The 23930-nt window shown below is 37.0% G+C and overlaps 1 protein-coding gene across 1 annotated transcript; it reads right to left on the bottom strand.

Annotated features, from left to right (window-relative positions):
• Positions 1–1773: 1773 nt before the first annotated feature.
• On the bottom strand, positions 1774–5537 carry PRR20E (proline rich 20E). Its single transcript, XM_064373486.1, has 2 exons — positions 5486–5537; positions 1774–2234 (listed from the first exon to the last, which is right to left on the bottom strand). The coding sequence occupies exons 1-2, from the start codon at positions 5535–5537 to the stop codon at positions 1774–1776; spliced, it is 513 nt and encodes a 170-aa protein (XP_064229556.1).
• Positions 5538–23930: the final 18393 nt, after the last annotated feature.

Below are 23930 nucleotides of genomic sequence, written 5' to 3'. Positions count from 1 at the left end.
TAATACATCTTTTATAAAACTCTGAAAAGATGGGAACCACCTCAACTTAAACATCTATGAGAAACATACAGCAAACATCTTGCTTAATGGTTCCCATTGAAGCCAGGAAGAAGCCAAGGATGCTGCCATCAAATTACTGATTCCTTAATTATCATTTCCAGTGAGTCATACATTCTCTTTGTTTCTGTTAACTCCTCAATGCCTTTTGTTTGATTCATCAAATGTTCTTTGATCGCCTTTATCCTCAATCCATTTGATTTACATTCTATTCCAATTCATTTAGTGATTCCCAATGGGTACCTATATTGAGATTTAAAAATGTGTCAGAGTCTAGAATTCATTGCTCTCTTATATTCAGCCACTATATTATCTCCAGGAACTAGACAAGAACTTCAGTAACTTCTAGCTTCTTCTGAATTTCCTTATATCCCATATGTCTATGTCAAAGTCTTCCAGAATTTTAATTCTAGGTCACCCATCTTTCTTCCAGAATCATACTTAATACAGTTTACTAATTTCCTTGCTTATTAATTCTTCTTGCATCCCACTTCTCCCAGGCATGTTGTCTGGTTTGGCTTTTTTCTAGACAAAAAATATGACTTATACTTTCACTGTAGGTAACAGCTCCATTCAAATCACCTTGTACAGTAAGGGGGTTTAGCTGCTTGCACATTATAAGTTGTGTACTTTAAGTTGGGCAGAAGCTCAGGCTTCAGGTCCAGTCTGAGTAGGATTCTAGCTTTTTCTGTAGGCCATTTCTCCCTTCATGTGGCCTTGTCCTCGAGCTGACACTGCTTGCCTCCTCCTCTCCCCAAACATTTCTTTGATTGCTCATAGAACTCTAGATTCAGAGTTATTCCCTCTCAAAGCTCTGAGGATATTGCACCATTGCTTTCAATAGTCATCCACGCTTCCAGGCAAAGTCTAATGTCACCATAATTCTGCTTTCCTTGTAGGTCTCAGCTCTCAGATTTCTTCTGTTGGGAGAAATCATTAGCCATGATTTCCTTGTATTTTGCTGTCATACAAATGTTCTGGCTCTTGCAGGAAAGCTCCATGTTAGATGACCTCCCATCCTCAGGATGACTGTTCTGCTGCACTGTCCATCTCTCTTTTGCCCAAATGTCTAGTTTTTACTGATTTCTCAGTTCTATCTATTCTGTGATTCAACAAACCATCAACATAACTTTGGATCCAACAACGTTGTATCTCTAATTGTTTTTTTTTGAGATGGAGTGCAGTGGTGCAATATTGGCTCACTGCAACCTCCGCTTTTCAGGTTCAAGCAATTCTCCTGAGTAGCTGGGACTACAGGTGCATGCCACCACGCCCAGCTAATTTTTTGTATTTTTAGGAGAGATGGGGTTTCACCATGTTAGCCAGGATGGTCTGGATCTCCTGACCTCGTGATCCACCCACCTCAGCCTCCCAAAGTGCTAGAATTACAGGTGCGAGCCACTGCGTCCAGCCAACTGACTTTTAATGTTGTAAGCACAATGAGAAGACTAGGGGAGTTGCTGGCTTATTTAACAAACATTGAGGAGCTCCGTGCAAGTGTAACTTTGACAGAAGGTACAAAGCAGAGACAAGAGGGGCATTGGAAGCAGATGGACTACTGACAGGATCCTGGGTGGAGTGCTTGGAGGCTTGGTCCTGACAATACAAGGCAAGGGCTCCAGTTGGTATGGGAGGGAAGGAGTGGAACAGAAATGGGGCTGGAGGGAAAGTCCGGGTGGAAGAAAGGGAGGCTGGCGACAACGTGTGTGAAAGAGGTCAGTGTGTAACGTGGCCGATGAACACTGGGACCCCATGCACGTAGGTGCCCATGGAGGAATGTGTGACTCCTAAAACAGATGAGTCATCCAGAGGCATAAACCCGATGAAGAGATTGACGGTCAACATGGGCTGCCAGGCAACAGCCTCAGGCCCAGAGACAGGGACCGGCTCTGGAGGCCCCACCACAGGCAGGGCCGCGGGTGGGACAGGGTCTTCCTGCATGGTTCCGCGCACAGCCCCTCTGCCACGGCCTCGCCCTGCCCGTTGGCTTCCTCCCCGGCGCCGGCTTCTCTCTGCAGGACGAGCCGGCTGGGTGTGAGCTGGGTGCTCCCATCGGAAGGGCTTCACGTAAGCAGTGGGTTTTGTGGGTTGGACTGGCTCTGCAGGCCCACCTGCTTCCACGGGGTCTTCACGGTCCACAACAGAGCTGCCTGGCTCTGTAGAAGGTCCACCTGAGGCTAAAAGAGAAGCAGAGTGTTAGGAGAATGAGCAGGATCTGAAGCCTTTGGGGAAGGGTGACTAGAAGAGGGGTTCAGGGAGGGCCCAGGGGAGCCTCAGCAAATAGAATAAGGATCAGGAGAGACCTACAAGGTAAGCCCTCAGGAGTTCTGTCTGCCCGAGGGCCTATCCTGAGCTCAGCACTCCATGAGCTTTTCATCGCGAGTCCTTGCAACAACCTTGCCAGCGCGATATTATAATCGTCATTTTACTAATCAATACATGATTAGTTCCCTAGAGAGATTGAATTTGAATACAAGTGGGATGCTGCCTGCCCTCACTGAGGTTAAACTTCAGTAGGGGAGACAAACACAACACCAAAAAATGAATGATGCTAACGAGCAACAAATTGGGAGGTGAAGGGTATATCACAAGGGAGGTGGCTCTGGATCCAGAATGCCCAGGCTGTATTCTCAGGCTGCTTAATGTATCTGGGCATCAGTTCCCCTTTGAACTGGTATAATAACATGCCAACCCCTAGGTCCTTACAAGAACTGAGTTACTATAAGTGAAATGTTTAGATTAGTACCTAGTTCAAGCATCTTAACATGTATCGGGAAGGAGATGGTCAAAAAGTCTTGCTGGAGGAGTAAACATAAGCTAGGACATCAAGGATGGGTGGGATTTTGCAAGGCAAAGGCAGGAGAGGATTAGTAGGGATAGCAGGGAAGGGGAGCATTCCAGGTGACAGAAGGGCCTGGGGTGGCTGCATGACTTCCAGGAGGAAAGAAGCCTTTGGTGGCTATAGGATAGCTTAACAGGGAGAGGAGGTGTTGACACAGATACATTATTGAGCAATGGAACAGAATGGGAAGCCCAGGACTAGACAAACTTCTATAGAAATTTTATCAGTGACAGAGCAGGCATTGAAGATCATCTGAAGATTCTTCCCTGGGAAACCTGCATAGCTTGAGTCCCACAAAACTGACAGCTGGTGTTGCTTTTTTTTTTTTTTTTTTTTGAGATGAAAGCTCACTCTGTTGCCCAAGCTGGAGTGTAGTGGCCAAATCTTGGCTCACTGCAATCTCTGCCACCTGGGTTCAAGTGATTCTCCTGCCTCAGCTTCCTAAGTAGCTGAGATTACAGGCACCCACCACCAAGTCCCGCTAACTTTTTGTATTTTTAGTAGAGACAGGGTTTCGCCACATTGAATAGGCTGGTTTCAAACTCTTGACCTCAAGTGATCTGCTTGAGTGCTGGGATTACAGGCATGAGCCACTGTGCCTGGTCTGGTATTGCCCAATGTGATACCCCAAACATATGAATGCTGTGAAACCCAATCAACTAGCCCTACCCATGGGTTTGGAGCTCTCATCAACTTCTTCCTGGGTCCCATTTAAAAAAAAAAAAAAAATATATATATATATATATATATACACACACACACATAAACACACATATACACACACATACATATATATAAGCAGCAGTCGGATATCACCAAACATCAAAAAAACAAAACAAAACAAAAAAGCTCCAACACAGAGATAGACAATAACACAGGAAAAAAGAATTTTATCTACAAATCAATTATAGGATACTTTTAAAAAGAAATACCCAGAGAAAATAGGGCTTTTTGAAATTAAAATTATGAGAGAAGAAACAAAAATCTCCATGGAAATTTTAAAGAATGAAGTTGAGAAGATATCCCAGAAAAGATAGCAAATATCTAAAATAATGGAAAGAAAGGAGGATAAAATATAAGAAAATTAGAGACATATTGTCACTGAGACATATCACCACAAAATTTCAGAGTGATGATGACAAAAAGAAGTTCCTGAAAGCTTACAGGGAAAGGGAGAAAGAGAAAGGGTGGAAAGGTTATATGGAAAGGGCTAATTCAGACATCTCAAAAGCAGCAATTAAATCTATTAGATAATAGAAAATGTCTTCAAAATTTCAAGGGAAATGGATTTCCCACTTAAATTTGATATCCAACCAAAGTTTCACTTAGAAGTCAGGAAGGGTAGAATGAAAATGTTTCAAACAAGCAAGATCTTTTTTTTTTTTTTTTTGAGATGGAGTCTCATCTTTCACCTGCGCTGGAGTGCAGTGGCCTTATCATGGCTCACTGTGACCTCTGCCACCTGGGTTCAAGCCATTCTCCTGCCTCAGCCTCCCGAGTAGCTGGGGTTACAGGCACCTGCCACTGTGCCCAGCTAATTTTTGTAGTTTTAGTAGAGATGTAATTTCACCATCTTAGCCAGGCTGGTCTTGAGCTCCTGACCTCGTGATTCACCTGCCTCAGCCTCCCAAAGTGCTGGGATTACAGGGGTGAGCCACCATGCCCTGTCCAGACAAGCAAGATCTTAAATAATTTCCTTTCAATGCATGCTTTATTGTTATGCATCTATCAAACTAGACAAGATCAAAAGATTTAGGACACTCAGTGTATGAAGGGAAATGTTTTGGAGAATAATGTGGCAATAGCCGTAAAATTCCAATACCTCCAGAAAAGAACAAGGTGGAAGTACTGGTTTATTGTATATCAAGATGTAGTGTGAGGACTTGCTCCACTGTAGAGAAAAAGTAAAACAAGAAAAAAAAAAAAAAAGACACAAGATTTGGGAAATGGGATACAATTAAAAAGACGGAAAGGAGTTTCCCAGATGATGGGGAAGCTGGGAGCTGACTTACAGCAGCCAGTCCAGGTTGGAGCAGGCTATGAGGTGAAACTGAGAGAACACTTGAGTTTGAATTTCAACAATTGGGAAAGAACTGGCAAATTAACTAGCGATAAGTAACCACTAAATAATCCAACGTAGGTATTAAGTCCTGGAAAATTCAAGTTATGCAAGAGGGGGAAAGTAATTCTCCTAATATTCTCTCCGCTCTTGGGCAATGGGGGAGGGGCAGAGGGTGTGTGTCAGGGATGGGTGTGGCATGGCGCTTGGGTGATTGGTGGTGGTGGGAATGTGTAAAATACAGCTAAATATTCTTCTACCCTAGAGGGAAGACCATAAAGAAACTCTAAATAGAAAAAGAAATAGTAGTGTTCGCATGTTACTTAAAGAATGAGAGGGAATGCTGAAAGAAATGGCTACATAGATGGAGGTGGTATTCCCAAAGTTGTGGAAGATTGAGAAGGAGCAGAAGCTGCTGCATTTCATAACATGCCACATTTGCATCTCTAAGTTCTGTAAGTCAATACCAAAGGTAAAGTAAAAATCCAGAAAAAAAGTAAAAAGAGAGTGGCAGGCGTTTGACATACCTTGATTAGAGGCCATGGAGCGAAGTCGCTTCGAACGCCTCGGTTCTTCCATAAGGAATCTGCAGGAGGGGGTGGAGAGAAAAACACATCAGTGGAGTTAAACCACAGCCTCATTTTCCAAGCCCCATGCAGCGATGCGGACCCCCACCAAACACACTTCTCCAATGCCTCCGCTGTCCCCAGGCCTCAGAGCACTTGGCTGCCTGGGCACCGAACCCAGGAGGCCACCCAAGAGGACAGTGTGAAGGTGGGGGTTGGGATGGGGGCTGTGGTTGTGGGAAACTTCCACACCATAAAGGGTTTCCAAGGGGAAGCCAGTAGCTAGCAGAGACTGGCCTAGAGGCAGTTTGTTTAATTTATCCCAGTTCCTACAAGCAAAGCTGGGAGAGGGAAGACTAACTTAGGCCTCCTGGAGGAATGATAACCTTTTAGGGGAAGAGGGAAGGAAGGTGGGGACAGACAATGGAGTTAGGAAGATAGGAGTGACAAGGGAGGTGGCCGTGGCCCTTCTAGGGGAATGAGAATTCTGTCCCCATCTGCACCCATGCAAGCTCTACCCACTCCCCAGGGACACCCAGACACACACCTGATCTCCCTGCAGCTGGCTCTGGAGATCTGAAAATTAGGAGGCTTTTCTACGAAGAAAGGCCAAGGAGCTGGAGGTGTCCACGGGTTCACGGCGGTAGCTCTGAGGTCGTCCTCCCGCAACCAAGCAGGCAGGAGGGAGTTTGCTGCAGGTCCTGACTCGGAGCTCAGCAGAAAGCCGACTGCTCGAGGCCCTGAGCGGACCGTCTTATAAGGCACCAAGGTGATTACGTTAGGGGAGTGGTCATAGGAGGGCCGGCTGGGACTGGCCTGAATGAGCTTGGAAGGCCATTGGGCCAGTCCTCCCCCCACGCCCCCCCAACTCCGTCAAATGAGGCCCTGCCAAGAGGCCGTCATTCATAGATGTCAATGGTTGATTGATTAATCTAATAATTGAGAAAAAAGCATGATTACATTTAAGTGCCAGCAAAAGGGATGTGTGGTGGTGCCCTGAGGGTGGCTAATAGGAAAATTTGATTAGACTAGATCTGACTGTGGTCTAGGAAAGCATCCAAAGGGGAATATTTGGGCTGAAATCTGGAATATAAAATTTGAAATTAGTCAGCGTGAACTGGGTTGGTAGAGGCAGGGAGAGAGGCAGGGGACTGAAAAATGTGTGCTGAGGCCCAGACTAGAAGGTAGCCCAACCCATTCCGGGAATGGAGGGGTGGCCAGGGCCAGGCCCAGAGGTGGTGCAAGGTGAGGGGAGGGGGTATGCAGGAGCTGGTCTTGTTCCAAGGCAGCGGGAAACCATGGAACCATGTCCTGCAGTGGGTTAACATTTCAAAAACGGCTAGTCTGGCTGTGAAGGAGAGCAAACCCAGGGTTCTCAGATTAACTCAGAAAAGGCAAGAAGGCTATTACAGCCCTCGGTGTTGGGTGCAGGGTCCTATTAGGCTAGGACTGTGGGCAGCAGAGGAGGAGAAAGTTCTCTGGTGGGAGAGAAATTTACAAGAGAAAGAGCCCCAGTGTGGACAGCCCTTGGAGGGAAGGAGACTGCAGCCTTGGCAGCCAGTTTATTTAGACAGAAGTGGATCGGGAACCTGCTCTGAATGGGAAGATGTGGAGCTTGCCTTGCGTACGTTGGGTTGAAGGAGGTTTTAAGCTGCCAAGTGAGTATGTCAAGTGGCCTTTTGTAAAAAGAGACGAGCTTAGAGAGATGGCGATGGGGCTGGAGACGCGTGTGAGACACACACCACTAGCTTTTATTGCTGTGGATGCGCACATAGGCCGAGGAAGAGAGCAGGAAACACACCAGGACACTGGAGGGGAACCCACAGTAGGTTGGTTGGTTTGCTTGCTTATTTTTTAGAGAGACGGGTTCTCACTCTGTACAGTGGTGTGATCTTGGATCACTGCAGCCTCAACCTACTGGGATCAAGCGATTCTCCTGTCTCAGCCTCCCTAATAGCTGGACTACAGACACATGCTACCACACCAGGCTAATTTTTGTATTTTTTTGTAGAGGTGGGGTTTCGCTATATGCCCAGGCTTGTTTGGAACTCCTGAGCTCAAATAATTCTTTCTCCTCAACCTCCCGAGTAGCTGGGACCACAGGTGCAAGCCACCATGCCCAGGTAATTATTATTGCTTTTGTTTTCTTTGTCGAGATTAGATTTTGCTACGTTGCCCGGGCTAATCTCAAACTCCTGGCCTCAAGCAATCCTCCCACCTTGGCCTAAATCACTGGGATTACGAGCATAAGCCACCACACCCTACTCTCATAGTGCTGTTTAAAAAATTCTGGCCAACCACGGTGGCTTATGCCTATAATCCCAGAACTTTGGGAGATGAAGGTGAGAGAATTACTTGAGCACAGGAGTTTGAGAACAGCCTGGGGTTACATGGCAAGACCCCATCTCTATAAAAAAAAAAAAATTACCCGTGTGTGGTGGTGCCTGCCTGTGGTCCCATCGGCTAGGAAAGCTGAGCGGGGAGGATTGTTTGAGCCTGGGAGATCAAGACTGCAGTGAACCGAGATTGCACCACTGCATTTCAGTCTGGGACACAGAGTGAAAACTTATCTCAAAAAAAAAAAAAAAAAATGAAAAATATAAAAATGATGTACAAATAATGCAATTCCAGTTAGATTGTCAGTATTTTTGTTGTTGTTGTTTTAAAAAGTCAACTTTATTACGGTACAATTTACACACAGTCAAATGCTTTCATTTGAAGTACACAATTTGGTGAGTTTTGATAAACATGTAGGCTTGGGTAACCACCTCCACAGTTAAAATAAGAATAATTTCATCACTGGGACAGTTCCCTTGTGTCCCTTTACAGTCAGCCCCCTCCCCGAATCCTCTGCCCAGGCAACCACTAATCCACTTCTTATCTCTACGGGTTATTTTTGCCTGTTCTAGAATTTCACATAAAGGAAAGCATACTGTATGTCCTCTTTTCTGCCACATTTCTCTTGCTTGACTTAATTTTGTTAAAGTCCATCTATGTTATAGAATGCATGAGCCATTCATTCATTTTCATTCCTGGGTGGTGTCCCATCCACAAATAGACCAGGGTTTATTTATCCAGTCACTCGCTGACAGACACTGATTAGGTTGCTTACAGTTTGGGGGTATTACGAATAAGACTGCTAAGAACGCTCATGTACAAGACTTTGAATACACATATGCTTTCATTTTACTACAAATGAAAAATCTGGGTCAAATGTCAAGAGTTATTTTTAGATTTATAAAAAATTATCAAATTGCTTTCCAAATTGATTCCACAATCAATTTTACATTCCTTCCCAAAGTGTATGAAGGTTTTAGGTGCTCCACATTCCCTGCCAACGCTTGGTGTTGTTGATCCTTATTCTCTAAGCCACTCTAGTGTCTGTTGGAGTGGTGTCTCATTGTGGTTCTAACTTGCCTTCCCTTGCTGACTAATGATGTGCTTAGTAGAGTTTTAAAAATAAGTGTTTTTATTTTAGAATGTTTTAGACTCACAGAAAAGCTGGAAAAAATACAGAGTTCTCATATGTCCCACACCAAATTTACCCTGTTTCTAGCATCTTACAGTGTGGTACATTTGTTATTATTATGGCAATAATAATTATTGGTACATTAATATAATACATCATTATTAACTAAAGTTTATGTTTTGTTCTGATTTCCTTGGTTTTGACCTAACATACCTTTCTGTCCCAAGACCCCATCCAGGGTACCACATTACAATTAGTCATGGCTCCTCTTGGATGAGACAGTTTCTCAGGCTTGCCTTGTTTTTGATGACTTTGACACTTTGAATACTGGTCAGATATATTGTAGGATGTCCTCTCCTGAAATTTGTCTGACGTGTTCCTTATGATCTGACTGGAATGATACATTTTTGTAAGAAAGATTGCAGAGGAAAAGTGCCATTGTCATCCCATCCTATCTACAGTCTATCACCATGGCTTATCACTGCTGGTATTAGTCCTGGTCACCTGGCTGGGGCAGTGCTGGTTAGATTTCTCAACCATGAAGTGATTTTCCCCCCTCTTTCCCTACTGTACTTTTTGGAAGTCACTATCTATAGCCTATACTTTTAAAAAGGGAAGTTATGCTTTATCTCCTTGCAGGGGAATAGCTACCTAATTTGGAGTTCCCCTGTGTGGAGGATTTGCCTATTCTTCCCCATGTGTTTATTTATTTAATCATTTATTTCTATTGGCTTGGACTCATGGATATCTATTGTATACTTTAGATTATAAACAAATACTTCCTAAGATGAATTATTTAATAATTTAGCTAATTATTTTGTTAAACATTTTACTTAAATATTTAATTATTAATTAGTGAATTATTTTGTTACTCAAAGTTTCCAGCTTTGGCCATTGGGAGCTCCTTTAGTTGGCTTCTGGGTCTTTTTGTCGCCCTCCACCACTGTGGCTTTTGGTTTGGTTTGCTTTGGGGCCCCTTCTTGCTCCCTGGCACCACAGGATGTTCCATGCTTATTTACATAATTTCATTCTTATTGGGGTTTCATGTGCTCACCGACCACATCCATAAATAATTTTGTGACGTTTCTGTTCAAAACCTTTACTTTTTTTACTGGGTTGACTTTTTTCTTTTCTTTGTTTTTTTGAGATGAAGTTTTGCTCTTTTCACCCAGGCTGGAGTGCAATAGCGCAGTCTCCAGTCACTGCAACCTCTGCCTCCTGGGTTCAAGCAATTCTCCTGCCTCAGCCTCCTGAGTAGCTGGGACTACAAAGTGCCCACCACCACGCTGGGCTAATTTTTGTATTTTTATTAGAGACAGGGTTTGGCCATGTTGGCCGGGGTGGTCTCCAACTCCTGACCTCAGATCATCTGCCCGCCTGGGTCTTGCAAAGTGCTGAGATTACAGGCATGAGCCACTGTGCCCACCCTTATTCGGTTGACTTTCTATTATTGAGTTTTAAGAGTTCTTTGTGTATTATAGATACAGGTCTTTTATAAATATATGTGTTGTGAATATATTTTACCAATCCATGGCTTGCCTTTTCATTTCCTTAACAGTGTCTTTCAAAGGACAGATTTTAATTTTAATAAAGCCCAGTGTCTCAAGCTGGGATTCCCAGGAAGCCAACACAGAGATGGAAAGTAGAGTACAGAAGGTATATGAGGTGTGCCTTTTAGGGATGCGGGAGGGAAAGAAACAGGACTGCACAGTCTCAATGCTGTGCCTCAGCAGACTCCATAGGATGTTCTAAAGTGACCTACTAGAGCTATTCTGAGTTGGGGCAACAGGACCAGGCTTTAATGTTCCCAATGAACATCATTAGATGCAGTCTGCCTGGTGGAGGGTGCCCCTGTGGGTAAGGGCAGGAGAGCCTATTCAGCCAAGGCAGTCCCTTAGGGTCCATCTGCAAGGGCTGAGGGCAGTCTGCTGATGGCAATTCTCACAGCTGAGGTCACAAATCCTTTATTTCTTAAGAAGCGTCTGGTGGAAAATCACAGTTCTCATTGCATAAAATGCACCAATGCTTTCTTGTACAATTCATGGTTTTTGTGTCCCATCTAAGGAATCTGCCTACTCCAAAGTCATGAAGAGTTTTGCTATATTTTCTTCTAGAAGTTTTATAGTTTGAGCTTTTACCTTTAGGTTAAAACATGATTTTTGCTAATTTTTGTGTAAATTGTGAAATAAAGGTTGAGATTTATATTTTTAATTATGGATATCCAGTTTGTTCCAACACCGTTTGTTAAAATAAATGCAGTTTTTATTCTTTCTTGAAAGTTAATGAAATGTTTTAAATTTTATATGGTGAATTGTTTTAGAGGAAAAAAGTCATAAAAAAGAACAATAGTGAGTTGAGCCTTTCCCAGCTATCAAAATGGTATGGTATTGGAATTAGTTGATGAGAATAGATCAGAAACCTATAACAGCTAACTATAGCTAACATCTATTGGACACTGCCGTGTGCCAGGCATTTTCCCCAGTACTTTTCACATATTCATGCATTCAATCCTCCCAACAGCATTAGTAAGATAATTGATCGTCTAAAGCAAAAATAGTAAGAAATATGTAGTGGGTTTTAGAACATATGAAAAGTAAAATCTGTAACAACCAAAGCCCCGAGGAGAGAGGAACTGAAAGCATACTATTGCAGTCCTTACACTATAATACCAATTCTACAGAAATTCCAGTGGGACAACCATTTTGAAAGAAGGGGTTTGGCTGAGGCGGCATTGTATGTCAAGATAAATTAGAGGAAAATGATAGAACCTAAATGGCTTTAAACTGGTTGGGCATTATTAGGACGGCTCAGGAAATCTGAATATGAATTTCATACTGGAAAATAATATTGTGTAAAGAAAAGTGTTAAATATCCTGAGTGTGAAAATTGAATTGCAGTTTATATACAAAAATTTGTTTAAGGTTTTACTTTAAATAAATTCAAGCAGTCTACTAAGGTGATGTCATTGAAAAGGATGAAGACAGGTAGAAGGAGGAAAGTAAAACCACATTTTTTTATTTGGGAAGATAATGAGTTCAATTGTTAACATTTTGTTAGAAGCCACTTGTAAGGAAATCTAGTTAAAATTTATAGTAGAATAATATCATCTAATACAGTTAAGAAATTAATGTAGTCTCTTCATATCCAATTGGTTTGCTTTTAATGTTGAACTTAATTATTGATTGAATTTACCCATTCTCTTTCCCAAAACCATTTTCTTGTGTAGGTTCCCAAAACTGAGCTTAAGTAATAATGTCTGGTGTTAGTAACTCCAAAATATATTTTCTCAAATTGTCCTTCTAATTGTATATGTAATAAAGCTTTATTATCTGTTTAAAACTTTTCAATATATCTCTTTTGCTCTAAATATTTTATACATAGCCTGAACTTACAAATATTTATAATCTTATCTTCATGAGACTTCCAAACCACATTGCCAGTTAAACTTACCCCAGCATTCAATATTTAATACACCCAGCTATTTCACGTTTCAGAAACATACCATATTGTCTTGCAACATCTGAACTTATGCATATAGTTTCCTTTTCTAAAAATCCCCATTCACACCCAAGTAAATTTGATCTTAACTCATTTCTCAAGAGACTTAGAGTCTTCCCTGGTTTCCAGGCTATGTTGGTAGTAATTCTACTAATATGTACCCATACTGCTACCAACTTAATTTTACTATGGTATGTATAATAATCTATTGTAAATGTTTCCTTATAGAAGTTTTTGCAAATAGCTAGTAAATCTTCTAAGTTTGAAAATGCATTATAGTTTTTATGTATTTATTTTCCTAATTCAATGGCCAGAACACGAAAGATGTTTGATAAATGTTCAACTAATTAATAAATGACTAATTTAGTAAGACAAAAATAATATGATAAATGATATTAATAATAACAAAGAAAGCATGACTAGGTAGCTATAGGCTTTAGTGTAGTATTTATGAGTATTTAAGTGTTTATAATTATTATCTTTTAATGTTCAACACAGTTTTATTCTTCTATGAGCAGCACATTTGTAAAGATTCATAACTTGCCAAAATCTAAGCATCAAAAGCTAAGAATATAAAAAAGCAATTTTACAGTTTAGCAGTCTATAAAAACACTAGTAAGCAGACATTGTAAATCACTAATAGACACCAACTTTCTCAAAGCACAACATAACCATGCTGAAAAGTGCTGTAGATATAACTTGCAGCAAACCTTTCAAAGAAAACTCTATTAATCTTAATTTTTACTGTTGCATTTATCAGAATTAATGCATGAAAGATTATATATGTGAGCTATTTATATGATAATGAAATTGTGTAAAATCTGTGGTATGCACAAATCAAACTTTTATATTTGCTTCCTTTCTTGCTATGCTTATTTTGTTGTATTTGTGACTTGTAATTTATTTTCATATGTCATATTTATGAACAGGAAATTATAATCTATATAAACTATATTCACAGAAGATATTGTATTATAATGACTTTCTCAGTATTTTCTGATGTGTTTTCTCATACTCTAATATATTATAAATGTATGCTCTAAATCGTTGTATATATTACTATATTTTCAACGGACAAAATCTACTTAGGTACTTCTAAATGAACTTGGAATTTGGTGAGGTCATGCCACAGAATGTGTTAAACATACTCAGTCATTTTGTGAATTTATACCTACTTAATAAAATCAGGAAGTACTGTCATCTTTTGAATTAGGGAAAGTAATTATAGAAAAATATTTCTCAAGTTTAAAAGGGGCATTTCCTTACCATCCCACACCCCAAGAAATGTGAAGATAATGAGAATCTGCCATAAATCAAATTACTTTATCTACATCTTGGAACTGCAAAGTTTATCTCTATTCTGTATTTTGTCCTTTGACTTTCTATAGAACTTTCTTACACAGCTGCCCAGGAGCACAATACTATCCTTCATATTCTAATGAAAATTCAATCTCAAAGGCATTCATTTCTTAGTTTTGTTTTAAAATTGTGAAGTGGTTGTATTATCCACGTATTTTTATGCATGATATTATTTTGCCATTTCTCTATTCTTCCAACTTTTCTAATTTTTCAAATGCTATAAACTGGGAAATTTAACTTTTTGAGCTACCTCATTAGGTTGTTTGATTTCTTTCTAAATCCTTGGCTTTTTCTGCAATTCTTTGTATAAACACTTGTGACTTCTGATCTTTTAATCCATTCTACATCTTCTGTATTCTCTCTCCTTTCTTTATTCATTTAATCCTAGACTTCAAAAGACTTTTTTTTTTTTGGATTGCAAACTTAATTATGTAATAAAATTCGGTGGGAAATCAGTCACCAAAAAATTCTGATTTACAAGTAACTTCTCAAAACCTGTTCATGTATTCTCTTTTGTAACATAAAGACTATAGGTTCTACTAAAATAAAATATTTAAATTTTTATTGTGTATGTACATACATCTAATATATTAAAGTTTAACAATACTGTTTATCACAAGAAGCTGAAAATATTAATAATGTTTTTCAAAGCATTTTTCAGGTAGGAGTTTAGTCAGTATGTACAATAAAATCAATTTCATTTGGGGTTTAATATTCTGAGCTTAAATTAAGTCATCAGAAATTCTGACAGAAGTGAAGCATGTAAAGATGAGAATGCTTTTAATTGTTTATAAATTTTCATTTTGAACATTACTATGGTTACTGAATCTAACTCACTGTAAGCCAACTGTAGCTTAAATTATATTATATATTTGGTCATAATTTATCTAAAATTTGCAGTCTGAGATAGATGACTAAATAATATATAAATATGTATACATATAACAACAGCTATTGCCAGGAACCTTTCAAATTATGAAGATTTCTGCTGATTATTAAGAGTAAATCTTTTAACTTTATGCCACTATTAGTTTCAAAGGCAAAACAATTTGATGTGTTTTATTTCCTATCCATTATTTTCCCCTTTATATTTCAAATCTCTGTTCTTATTAAAATACACTTTAATTTATGAAAGCAATTTGAGTACACTTATTGAAATAGTATTGCAACATTAGAATAAAACAGATATTCCCACATGACCCCTGAGCCTCTATTTGATACTTATTCCTGTATTTGTTTAAGAATTCGTGGCCTATTGTCAAATAATGTTTGTACTTTCATGTCTGGAGTTTTCTTTTACTAGTACTCAACCTACATTTCCACTTCTACCATTATTCAAAAAGAGTATCAGTTTTTGAATTCCTATTTAGTGCTTTCATTATTATTACTATTAAATGTTGTTGACAGCTAGATTGGTATAATTGCATTTCTGTTTCTTTGATTATATCACTGATTTTTATTTGTATTTGTTCTCAAGGGCCTGCTGATTCTTGGATCTCTGTTCATACGTTAAAAACTCTAAATGTGATTCTGAGCTTGACTTCTTTCAGACTTCAGGGTAAGGAGAATGTCAAGAACTGAATTGTTTGCTTTGAAGAGACTCAGAGGTGAGTGCATATTGGTCTTTTTAGCAGGTCTTTTAATCATTTTATCCAGAGAAAATACCTCCAATCTACTTATAGTTATAAGAATTCTGAGATGTTAGCAGGGGAAGGGGCTGGTGTTACTAACTATTCAGTATGGAAACTTTCAACTAATTCTCTTGTTTTTATTAACATCTTATCCCCCAATTCCCGCCTTCCTGAGCTCTTCCTGGTATTTCTATACCAGGCTATAAGAACCTCTTATAGCCAACCTCCACCTCAATGATAATCATTTTCCCTTTGCCTCAGTGGGGGTTTCACGAAAATTAAATTACCTATCCATCTGAACTAGAAGTAGGATTTGGGATTCTATCAGTATCTCTGAATGAGGTCTACCCAGCCCTCTTCTGTCCAGCTGCAGTTCACACTCAAACCTTTGGGGAAACAGTACCTAACAATTCAAAGGTTTTATTATTATCTACAGTAATAATAGTCTTACTGAGAATTATATTCAAGATTCTTCACCTTAGCTTTATAGGCAAGTCGATATTAAATTTCTTTGCTTTTTTGAGTTAGTTAACAAAAATTATTGATTTTCATTTTCTGAAATCATATTCAAAATTCTAATTGTCTCTCAGATTTATTATCATCTGATTGAATTTTAAATCATTAAAAAAATTCTTGATGCTACATTAGTAAGATTGTGAAAAGAAACATTAATAAATACATTCAATAAATTTGCCATTTTTACCAGAAGACTCAAACTATTCTTTTCATACTTTAGGGTGATATTGAACACCCACACATGCTCTGATACATAAATTTTTATATAGCTAAATATATATATATAACATATGTATATATATCTCATATCTCATATATCTGTATAGAATATATGATGTATCTCTATATCTATATCTTCCTGCCTCTATCTAGAGAATAATAGGATTGAAAAAGAAAATACTGTTATGGCACCTAAAAATAATAATGTAAATTCATTCATTATTTTTAATTTTCACTTTTCAGATATCATTCAGTTTTAGTTCATTTTGGTCCAGTAGAAAATGTCCTTATGACTATTTGTGTTGGTTTTCTAGGGATTCCATAACAAATTACCACAAACGAGATGTCTTAAAACAAGTAAAATATATTCTGTCAATAGGGAAAAAAATTCCTATTCAATAAATGGTGCTGGGATAACTGGCTAGCCATATGCAGAAGAATGAAACTGCCTATTACTATATAAAGAAAACCTACCTATCACCATATACAAAAATTAAGTCGAGATAGGTTAAAGACTTAAACGCAAGTCCTCAAACTGTAAACATCCTAGAAAAAAGCCCTCAATCTTTTGTATTCCTTGATTTGCAGCTGAGTAACTGGAATCTCTGCCTCCTCTCTCCCTTGGACTTCTTCCCAGTGTGTGTGTGGTGTGTGTGGAGTGGGGGGGCTTTCTAATGGTGACGCCAGTATTGGATATAGGGACCACCCTATCCAGTGTGACCTCATCTTAACCAATTATATTTGCAAAGACCCATTTACAAATAAGATCACACTACCCAATTGATTTTCTGATTCTATTGACTTTAAGATTGTTTAAGATACTCTTTCTCTTTCTGAAATTCATTTTACAGTAGGTGATTTTACTGCACATTATATATATTTTTAATAATCGACCTACCCAATTTAGATCAATCATAAAATAAGCACAACTGCTTTTTTAGTTGATGTTAAATTACCAGAATAGAAAATGCTATATTCTTTTGGTTTTGGTAGATTCCAGTTGCTTGTATGTCCTTCTTTTGTATTTGGTTTTATTTTAAAAATACGATCAAATCAGTTTCTAAATCTAAAGCTTGCACTATGTCACTTTCTGATTTTGATGATATAAGATGCTATGAAATCTAAAAATTTAAAGCTTATCTATTCTTATTTAGTTATAAATATCCTAGTCATTTACGTAACACCTAGATAACAGATATTTTAAACACTTTTGATCTTTCCCTCTGAATTAAGTAGAAAATGCTAAAAGCTTACTAGAGAGTGAAATAAAACAACTAGCTCATATCTTCTTTTTAATTAAAGAAAATGATAAAATATAGCTCTGTGGTAGAATATAATGATCTCAGCATATGTTCATCTGCCTTGTATGTATAATCACTTTCCATTTGTACCAAGTCTTGGATAAATTATTATTATTTTAATATTAAGAAATCACAGGTATAATTACCAACAGGGAAGTATTAGTTTACACATTAAGCTATGATTTTATATGTACATATGTGTATGTTTTATGATATTAAATATGTAATAAATTTATAATAATAAATAAATTCCCTTTTTAATGATCACCTTATTTAAATTGGGGTTAATTGTGGGTACATGGATTTGAGAAAAGTATATTTTGAGCACATCTGGGGAAAATAATAAACATGTTTGTAGTGGAAGACATGAAGATTTGTGATCCAAACTTCTCATAATGTCCATTATTTTAGCAAGCCTGTAACTAGCACAAAAATCATGGGCTCCCTACTAGATCTACTAAACATAGCAGATGGGCTTATTACAATAGGCGTGTCTAAATAAAGCCTGATGATCTTCAATACCTTCCCTGGGGAAGGAGCAATTGAGGGATGTCATGAGCAGACAACTCAGATATGAAGAAAAAGTGGAATAATATAGGTAATCTATTTATTTATTTTTTCTTTTAAATCAATAAAATATGTAAATGTATTATATACTATTATTATACACTATATATAAAATATTATAATATTATTGTATTATATAATATCATATATTATATATTTTATAACTTAGCATGCATAACAAATAGAAGTGGGAGCAGCAGAGTTTCTAAAATCCCACAGGGTTGATAGTATCATCATGTTCTGGCAATTCTAAACACATTAGTTATAAAAGATTCCCTTACTCCTACTCCACCCATCTCATAATCCTTCCAGCTTTTGTACCACTGGCAAGAAGTGTTCCTGATGCAACATTCACTGCTTTCTGCTTCGAAGGAATCCTCTATCCTGTGACTATGTCTCCACAGACAGTAAGTTCTTAATACAGGGGATGGAAGGGCACACACAGAAGTGGGAGGTGGAGGATACAATGTAGAAGGTGGATGGGATAATGAAGACAGCATGGAAGACTACATGGTATTTCATATTTAATTTCTAAATGTGTATATTTTGCCTTTGAATTAAGATCCCAAACATTTAAAAAACTTCTTAATCAATTTCATGCAGGTCAGAGAGAAAATGAGCAATAGTACCTAACGTTGAGACTTGTAAATTTTCTCTCTGTGTGTTTTTAGAAGTATTAGACATGATTGTATTAATTGACTGGCAACCAAACATCTAACCCAGCTCACCCTCAGCTTTCTGCCTTCCTTCTTCTTCCTCATTTTTTTTTTTTTTTGGTCCTTCCCCCGTGTCCCTTTAATGCCTATGGACTAAGCAATGTCTAGGGACAATGGGTAAAGTATTGAGCAAAACAGGTACTACTCTGCTTCACATTGTGTTTATATTCTAGAAGCATGTTGCATTTGGTGACACTTTAGTTTTTAGCAATTATCACTGTCTGAAAAGAAAAATTATGTAGTAATAAACAATTTTGTGAAACACATGTACTTGGTTCAAAATGTTGTAGAGCCCTCGAATTTAGGTTAATGCTCCTGATACATAGTAAGCCAAACACTGACAGACACATCAGCACTTAGGAGCAGAGAGAGATTTATTCAATTTGGCTAAAACAAGAGAGCAGGAGAGAGAAATCTCTCAAATTCTATGTCTTTGAACATATTTGGTGGCTTTTATGAGTAAGGTAGGTATCTGAGGAGTGAGATGTCCTGATAATCAAAGCTGTTTGCGTCCCTTGGCCTAATCAAACTTCTAGATGCCATCAAGGAGGTCTACATGGTCTAAGGTTCATTGTTCTTTGAAAGACAAACAAGTTTATTAATCCTGTGAGCAGCCCTTGGTGTTTAGGATGTGAAGTTAATCTCTAGTGACTACTCCCTACTGAAGCTACAATAGGCAAGCAAGTATGCATGGAGAAAGAAAAGAACAAAGAGAAAGAAGCTAAATAAAACAAAGTCTTGTGATTTTTATAAAATACAGGCTTGGTTACAAAAACACAGAAGAGATAAAATAAATAGAATTACAGACACTTTTATTGAGATATATTTGCTTGAATAGGCATTAGCTATGAGATATATTTACTAATGTAAATGCATTTAAATGATTCTAACTGGTTGACAAGATTTGAAAATGCAATTAACTAGCATTGTCTCTGATACAGAATGTGAAAACATTGTACTACAAAAATATATTTGATGTTAATGCTAGCAATATTCACTACACTGATTCACATTAGTGATGAGACCTTGGAGAAGCATAAAGTTATAGTAAAATGAATGTGAAAGGCAAGCTAAAGACATAATTGCTTTATAAAAGCCTTTCATTAAATATCAAAATGCTGAGTTGGCCAACACCATGATTCTGAAAGCAAAAGCTAAATTTTTAAAAAAGGAAGTGTTCCTTAAGCTCTCCAAGACGTTTTTTTGTTTTGTTTTGTTTTGTTTTGTTTTTCTAGGAATTCAACTTTGAAGGTTAGGAGAAACTCTATAGTGAAGACAAACTCTAAACTACATGAGAAAAACTTTGATGTGTTAAGAGATTATTGCATTTCTTCTTAAATTATAGTCAGAAGATTCTAATTTTAGAATTGACTTTTTTTCAGGAAACATGACAGATGATATTTTGTTTGCTATCCCATTAAAAGCACTGTATATCAATGTTGTACATATATATTATGTAATTTATGATGAAGATAGTCATAAATAATTGGAGGAAAATTAAAGTCAATATCAAAAAAGGTGAATTCCCCAAAGTAACATAACCCAGTTGTGAAATAAATAATAATATGTTCAAGTTGATGAAACAAATATGTAACTCAAATTCTTTATTATTCTGTACAGTAAAGACCAGATTATAATCGATTATAAACTATTAAAAATGTACCAGATATAGTTTTTTGATTATTTCAGTTTTTCAAATGGCATTTTGGTGTCTAAAGGATTATTTTATTTTATTTTATCTCCATACATACATGAATGCCCCCTTAAAGGTCTTTTGAAGTATTGGCCAGAAATAACAATAACAAAAAAATGTGTAGGCATACTTTCCAGTTGTTCCAGCTTTTAAATAGAACTGAACATTCAGTGCTTATATTATAATAGTACAGTATTACTCAAGTTTTGTTTCATTAACAAACAAGTCTCAAATCTCAGTGATTTACACAAAACATTTATTTTCAGATTATATTACTCATCAGCAATTGCAGTTCAGCCATTGAATTTGCTCCACATTTATTTTTCTAAAATTAATGTTGACGTTTGAGCCCTTATTTGGACATTATTGCTCTTGAGGGCATATGAAAATGGCAAAGAGGGGTAAAAACATGAGATTCCTTTAAAAGTCTGAGCTCAGAACTAGCACCTTGTCACTTCTGCTCACATTGGTTCCAGAAAGCCACATGATCATGCCAGAAAATGAGGTAAGGAAATATACTCTGCCTACATGTGACAATGGGAGGGGCTGCTTGATCTTCTAACAGGGAAGAGAATGAATTAATTGTTGAGAAAAATAATATAATCCATTATTAAAGTATTTTTAATTTCCTGTTTCCCTTCCAGTATATCTTTGAAAACATTTATGACCTTTTAATTATCCTAATAACTCCCCTTCTCCACTCTAATTCATAGAGCTTTTAACATATATATGCATAGGAAACCCTTGTAAGTTAAATTAAAAGGGAAAGTAATTATGAATAAGCTATAGGATCTCTCTCTGACTAATTCTGTTATTGCTGTTAATCTTTCCCCTTATTTTTTGATACTGAATACAAAGAAAAAAGAAAAAGAAGAGAAAAACAACGAGCTTGATGTTCTAGGAAAAGTTGGTCATTTTCTAAAACAATATAAGCCTGTATGTTCACAATTGATGGACACAATAATGTTCTTGCCATGTGAGCAGAAAGGAGGAAATTGGTAGGGTCACAATTTATAAAAGCTCTGCATCCTGTTTCCAAAGTCTAGAGGGACATTCAAATGCTGAAACTGGGGGTCCTTAGTAGTCCCCGGGTGGAAAATTTCTATAATTGGAACTCGCAGTGAGAATATAAGGAACATTAAAATGCCATTAACTTCAACTACTCACACTCAGATAATACATTGAATTTGATTATTATGACATTATACAAATATGTATAGTATCCAAATGTTCTTTAAGCTATTTACGAAAGTGAATATGAAAGTGCATTTGGTACCAGAGAGCACGTTAACTTAATTATATTTATCTATATATATCTATATGTACGCCACCTTACTCCATGTAGAGAAAATGCAGTACAATGTATTGTATCTATATTCACTATTCTTATGAATATCATGGCCAATTCAGTTTATTGAATGCCAGTGACTTTCAAGTGGACTGATTTCACAGGACTAAAAACTGGAACAGAAGCATGAGAAGAAATGGAGGGTAGTATACCTCAGTTACTTATTGGTTGTTTTATTTTCTTCAATTACTGTTTGTCACTCTGTTTTTTCTCTTTATAAGTTGCCTTTTGACTGGCATTGCTTTGATATCCTGCAGAAAGCTGCTGCCAAATTTACCAACAGTGAAATGTTGCAAACTGCCAATTGAGTTTTTAATGTTTTGTTTTGTGTTAGTGTTGTTAAAAATCACGAAATCATTTTCTAACATATTACACCAGTGGGCTATGGTTATTTTTTCCTCAAAACAATGTGCCTGAGCAAAGACCTCCCTGTTCTGATAATAACTTGAAACAGGTACGCATTTAAAGTTAAATATCCTAAGTGTATGCTTAAAACTAGATGTAAAACACAAAAAGGAATAATTAATTGCATAAAACTGATTCAACTGGAAAGGATTGCAGTTTCTCTCTCTCTCTGTCTGTCTCTCTGTGTCTCTTTTGCTCCCAAACATTTCAGTCATTTTATGAAGAGTTCAACAATCATTGATGAAAAGAATATCCTCCAACCAATGTGCAGGCAATATTCTATTTTCTGTTGTGTACATGTGAGCAGAATGAATGATGAAAAGAATATCCTCCAACCAATGTGCAGGCAATATTCTATTTTCTGTTGTGTACATGTGAAAGAGAGATTGGTTTAGAAGCAAACAAGAAAGTGGACCTGTGCTATTTGCTAATATCATTAAAACGTAAGCCAATGAAATCGCCCCAATTTATAATCAGACTCACAATATAAAATTGTTCATTTACATCTCATATCCAGAGATTGATAAAACTTTAATGTCTCCATAAAGTGTATATATAAAGCAACTTTTAAAAAAACTTGTTTGCCATTCAAAAAAACTTTTTTACACCATTTGGATAGATCACTGGAATTAAGTTTAATTATGTCAATATAAATATTAAATGCATTTTGCTTACTATACAATAGAATGTATAGTTCTATAAACATGTTAAAATTCTAAATTGTCCAGGGTTTTACATACATAAATAGAATTTCTAACATATGTGACAATTCTATATTCTGGAGGACATTATATATATATATACACACAGACACACATAATACTTATATGTATGTGTATATAATATATATAATTATTCAATCCTGGAGTTTTTTTAAACTTAAAAGGAAAATAATAGTCTTTTATATTTGCATAGCTATTCACTATTTCCATTGCTCCTTCTCCATTTTTGAAGATGCACGTTTCCCTCAAGTATCATTTACTTTCAGCCTGTAGTGTTTCCTAGAGACCAGTTTTATTGGTAAAATTTTCTAATTGTTTTCTGTCATTTAAGAATCTCCTTCTTTCACACTCATTCCTAAACAATAACTTTAAAGATATTAAACTTGGATTTGACAGTTCTTTTCTTTCAGAGTTGTATGTATATTGTCCAAATGTCTTTGCCTTATGTGATTTCTATTGAGAAGTTTTGTGTCATTTGAATCATATTCCCCTTGTATACATTGTTTTGCTTTATGTTTTACTCTAGATGCTTTCAAATTATTTTATTTATCTTTTGTGTTCAGCCATTTTATAATGATTTGACTTGTCATGGTTTTCTTTTAGATTATCCTATTGAAGGTTAAATGAGATTTTTCTGTAAAACTTTAAATTTATGAATTTAAATATGAACTTTTAATTTATGGATAATCTAGGAATTATGCCTTCAAGAATTTTTCTCTGTCCAAATTTTATGCTACTTTCCATTTGATGTTTCAGTGACATGTTATGCACTTGGTTATCAGAAACTCAAGTCTCTGAAGTGCTAACTTATTTTTCTTTTAAAATATTATCTGTTCTTCAGATTGGATAATTTCCATTGTTTTATCTTTAATTTAATTGAGTTGTCTTCTATAGTTTCCATTCTGCTATTATGCCCATTTAGTTTTTTTTTTTTTTAATTTTAAATAGTGTCCTTTTCAACA

The sequence above is a fragment of the Aotus nancymaae genome, unplaced genomic scaffold, assembly GCF_030222135.1.
Source record: "Aotus nancymaae isolate 86718 unplaced genomic scaffold, 86718_ANA_hifiasm-v0.15.2.pri h1tg000009l, whole genome shotgun sequence".
Taxonomy (NCBI): Eukaryota; Metazoa; Chordata; class Mammalia; order Primates; family Aotidae; genus Aotus; species Aotus nancymaae.
This window is presented reverse-complemented; position numbering and strand designations above follow the sequence as displayed.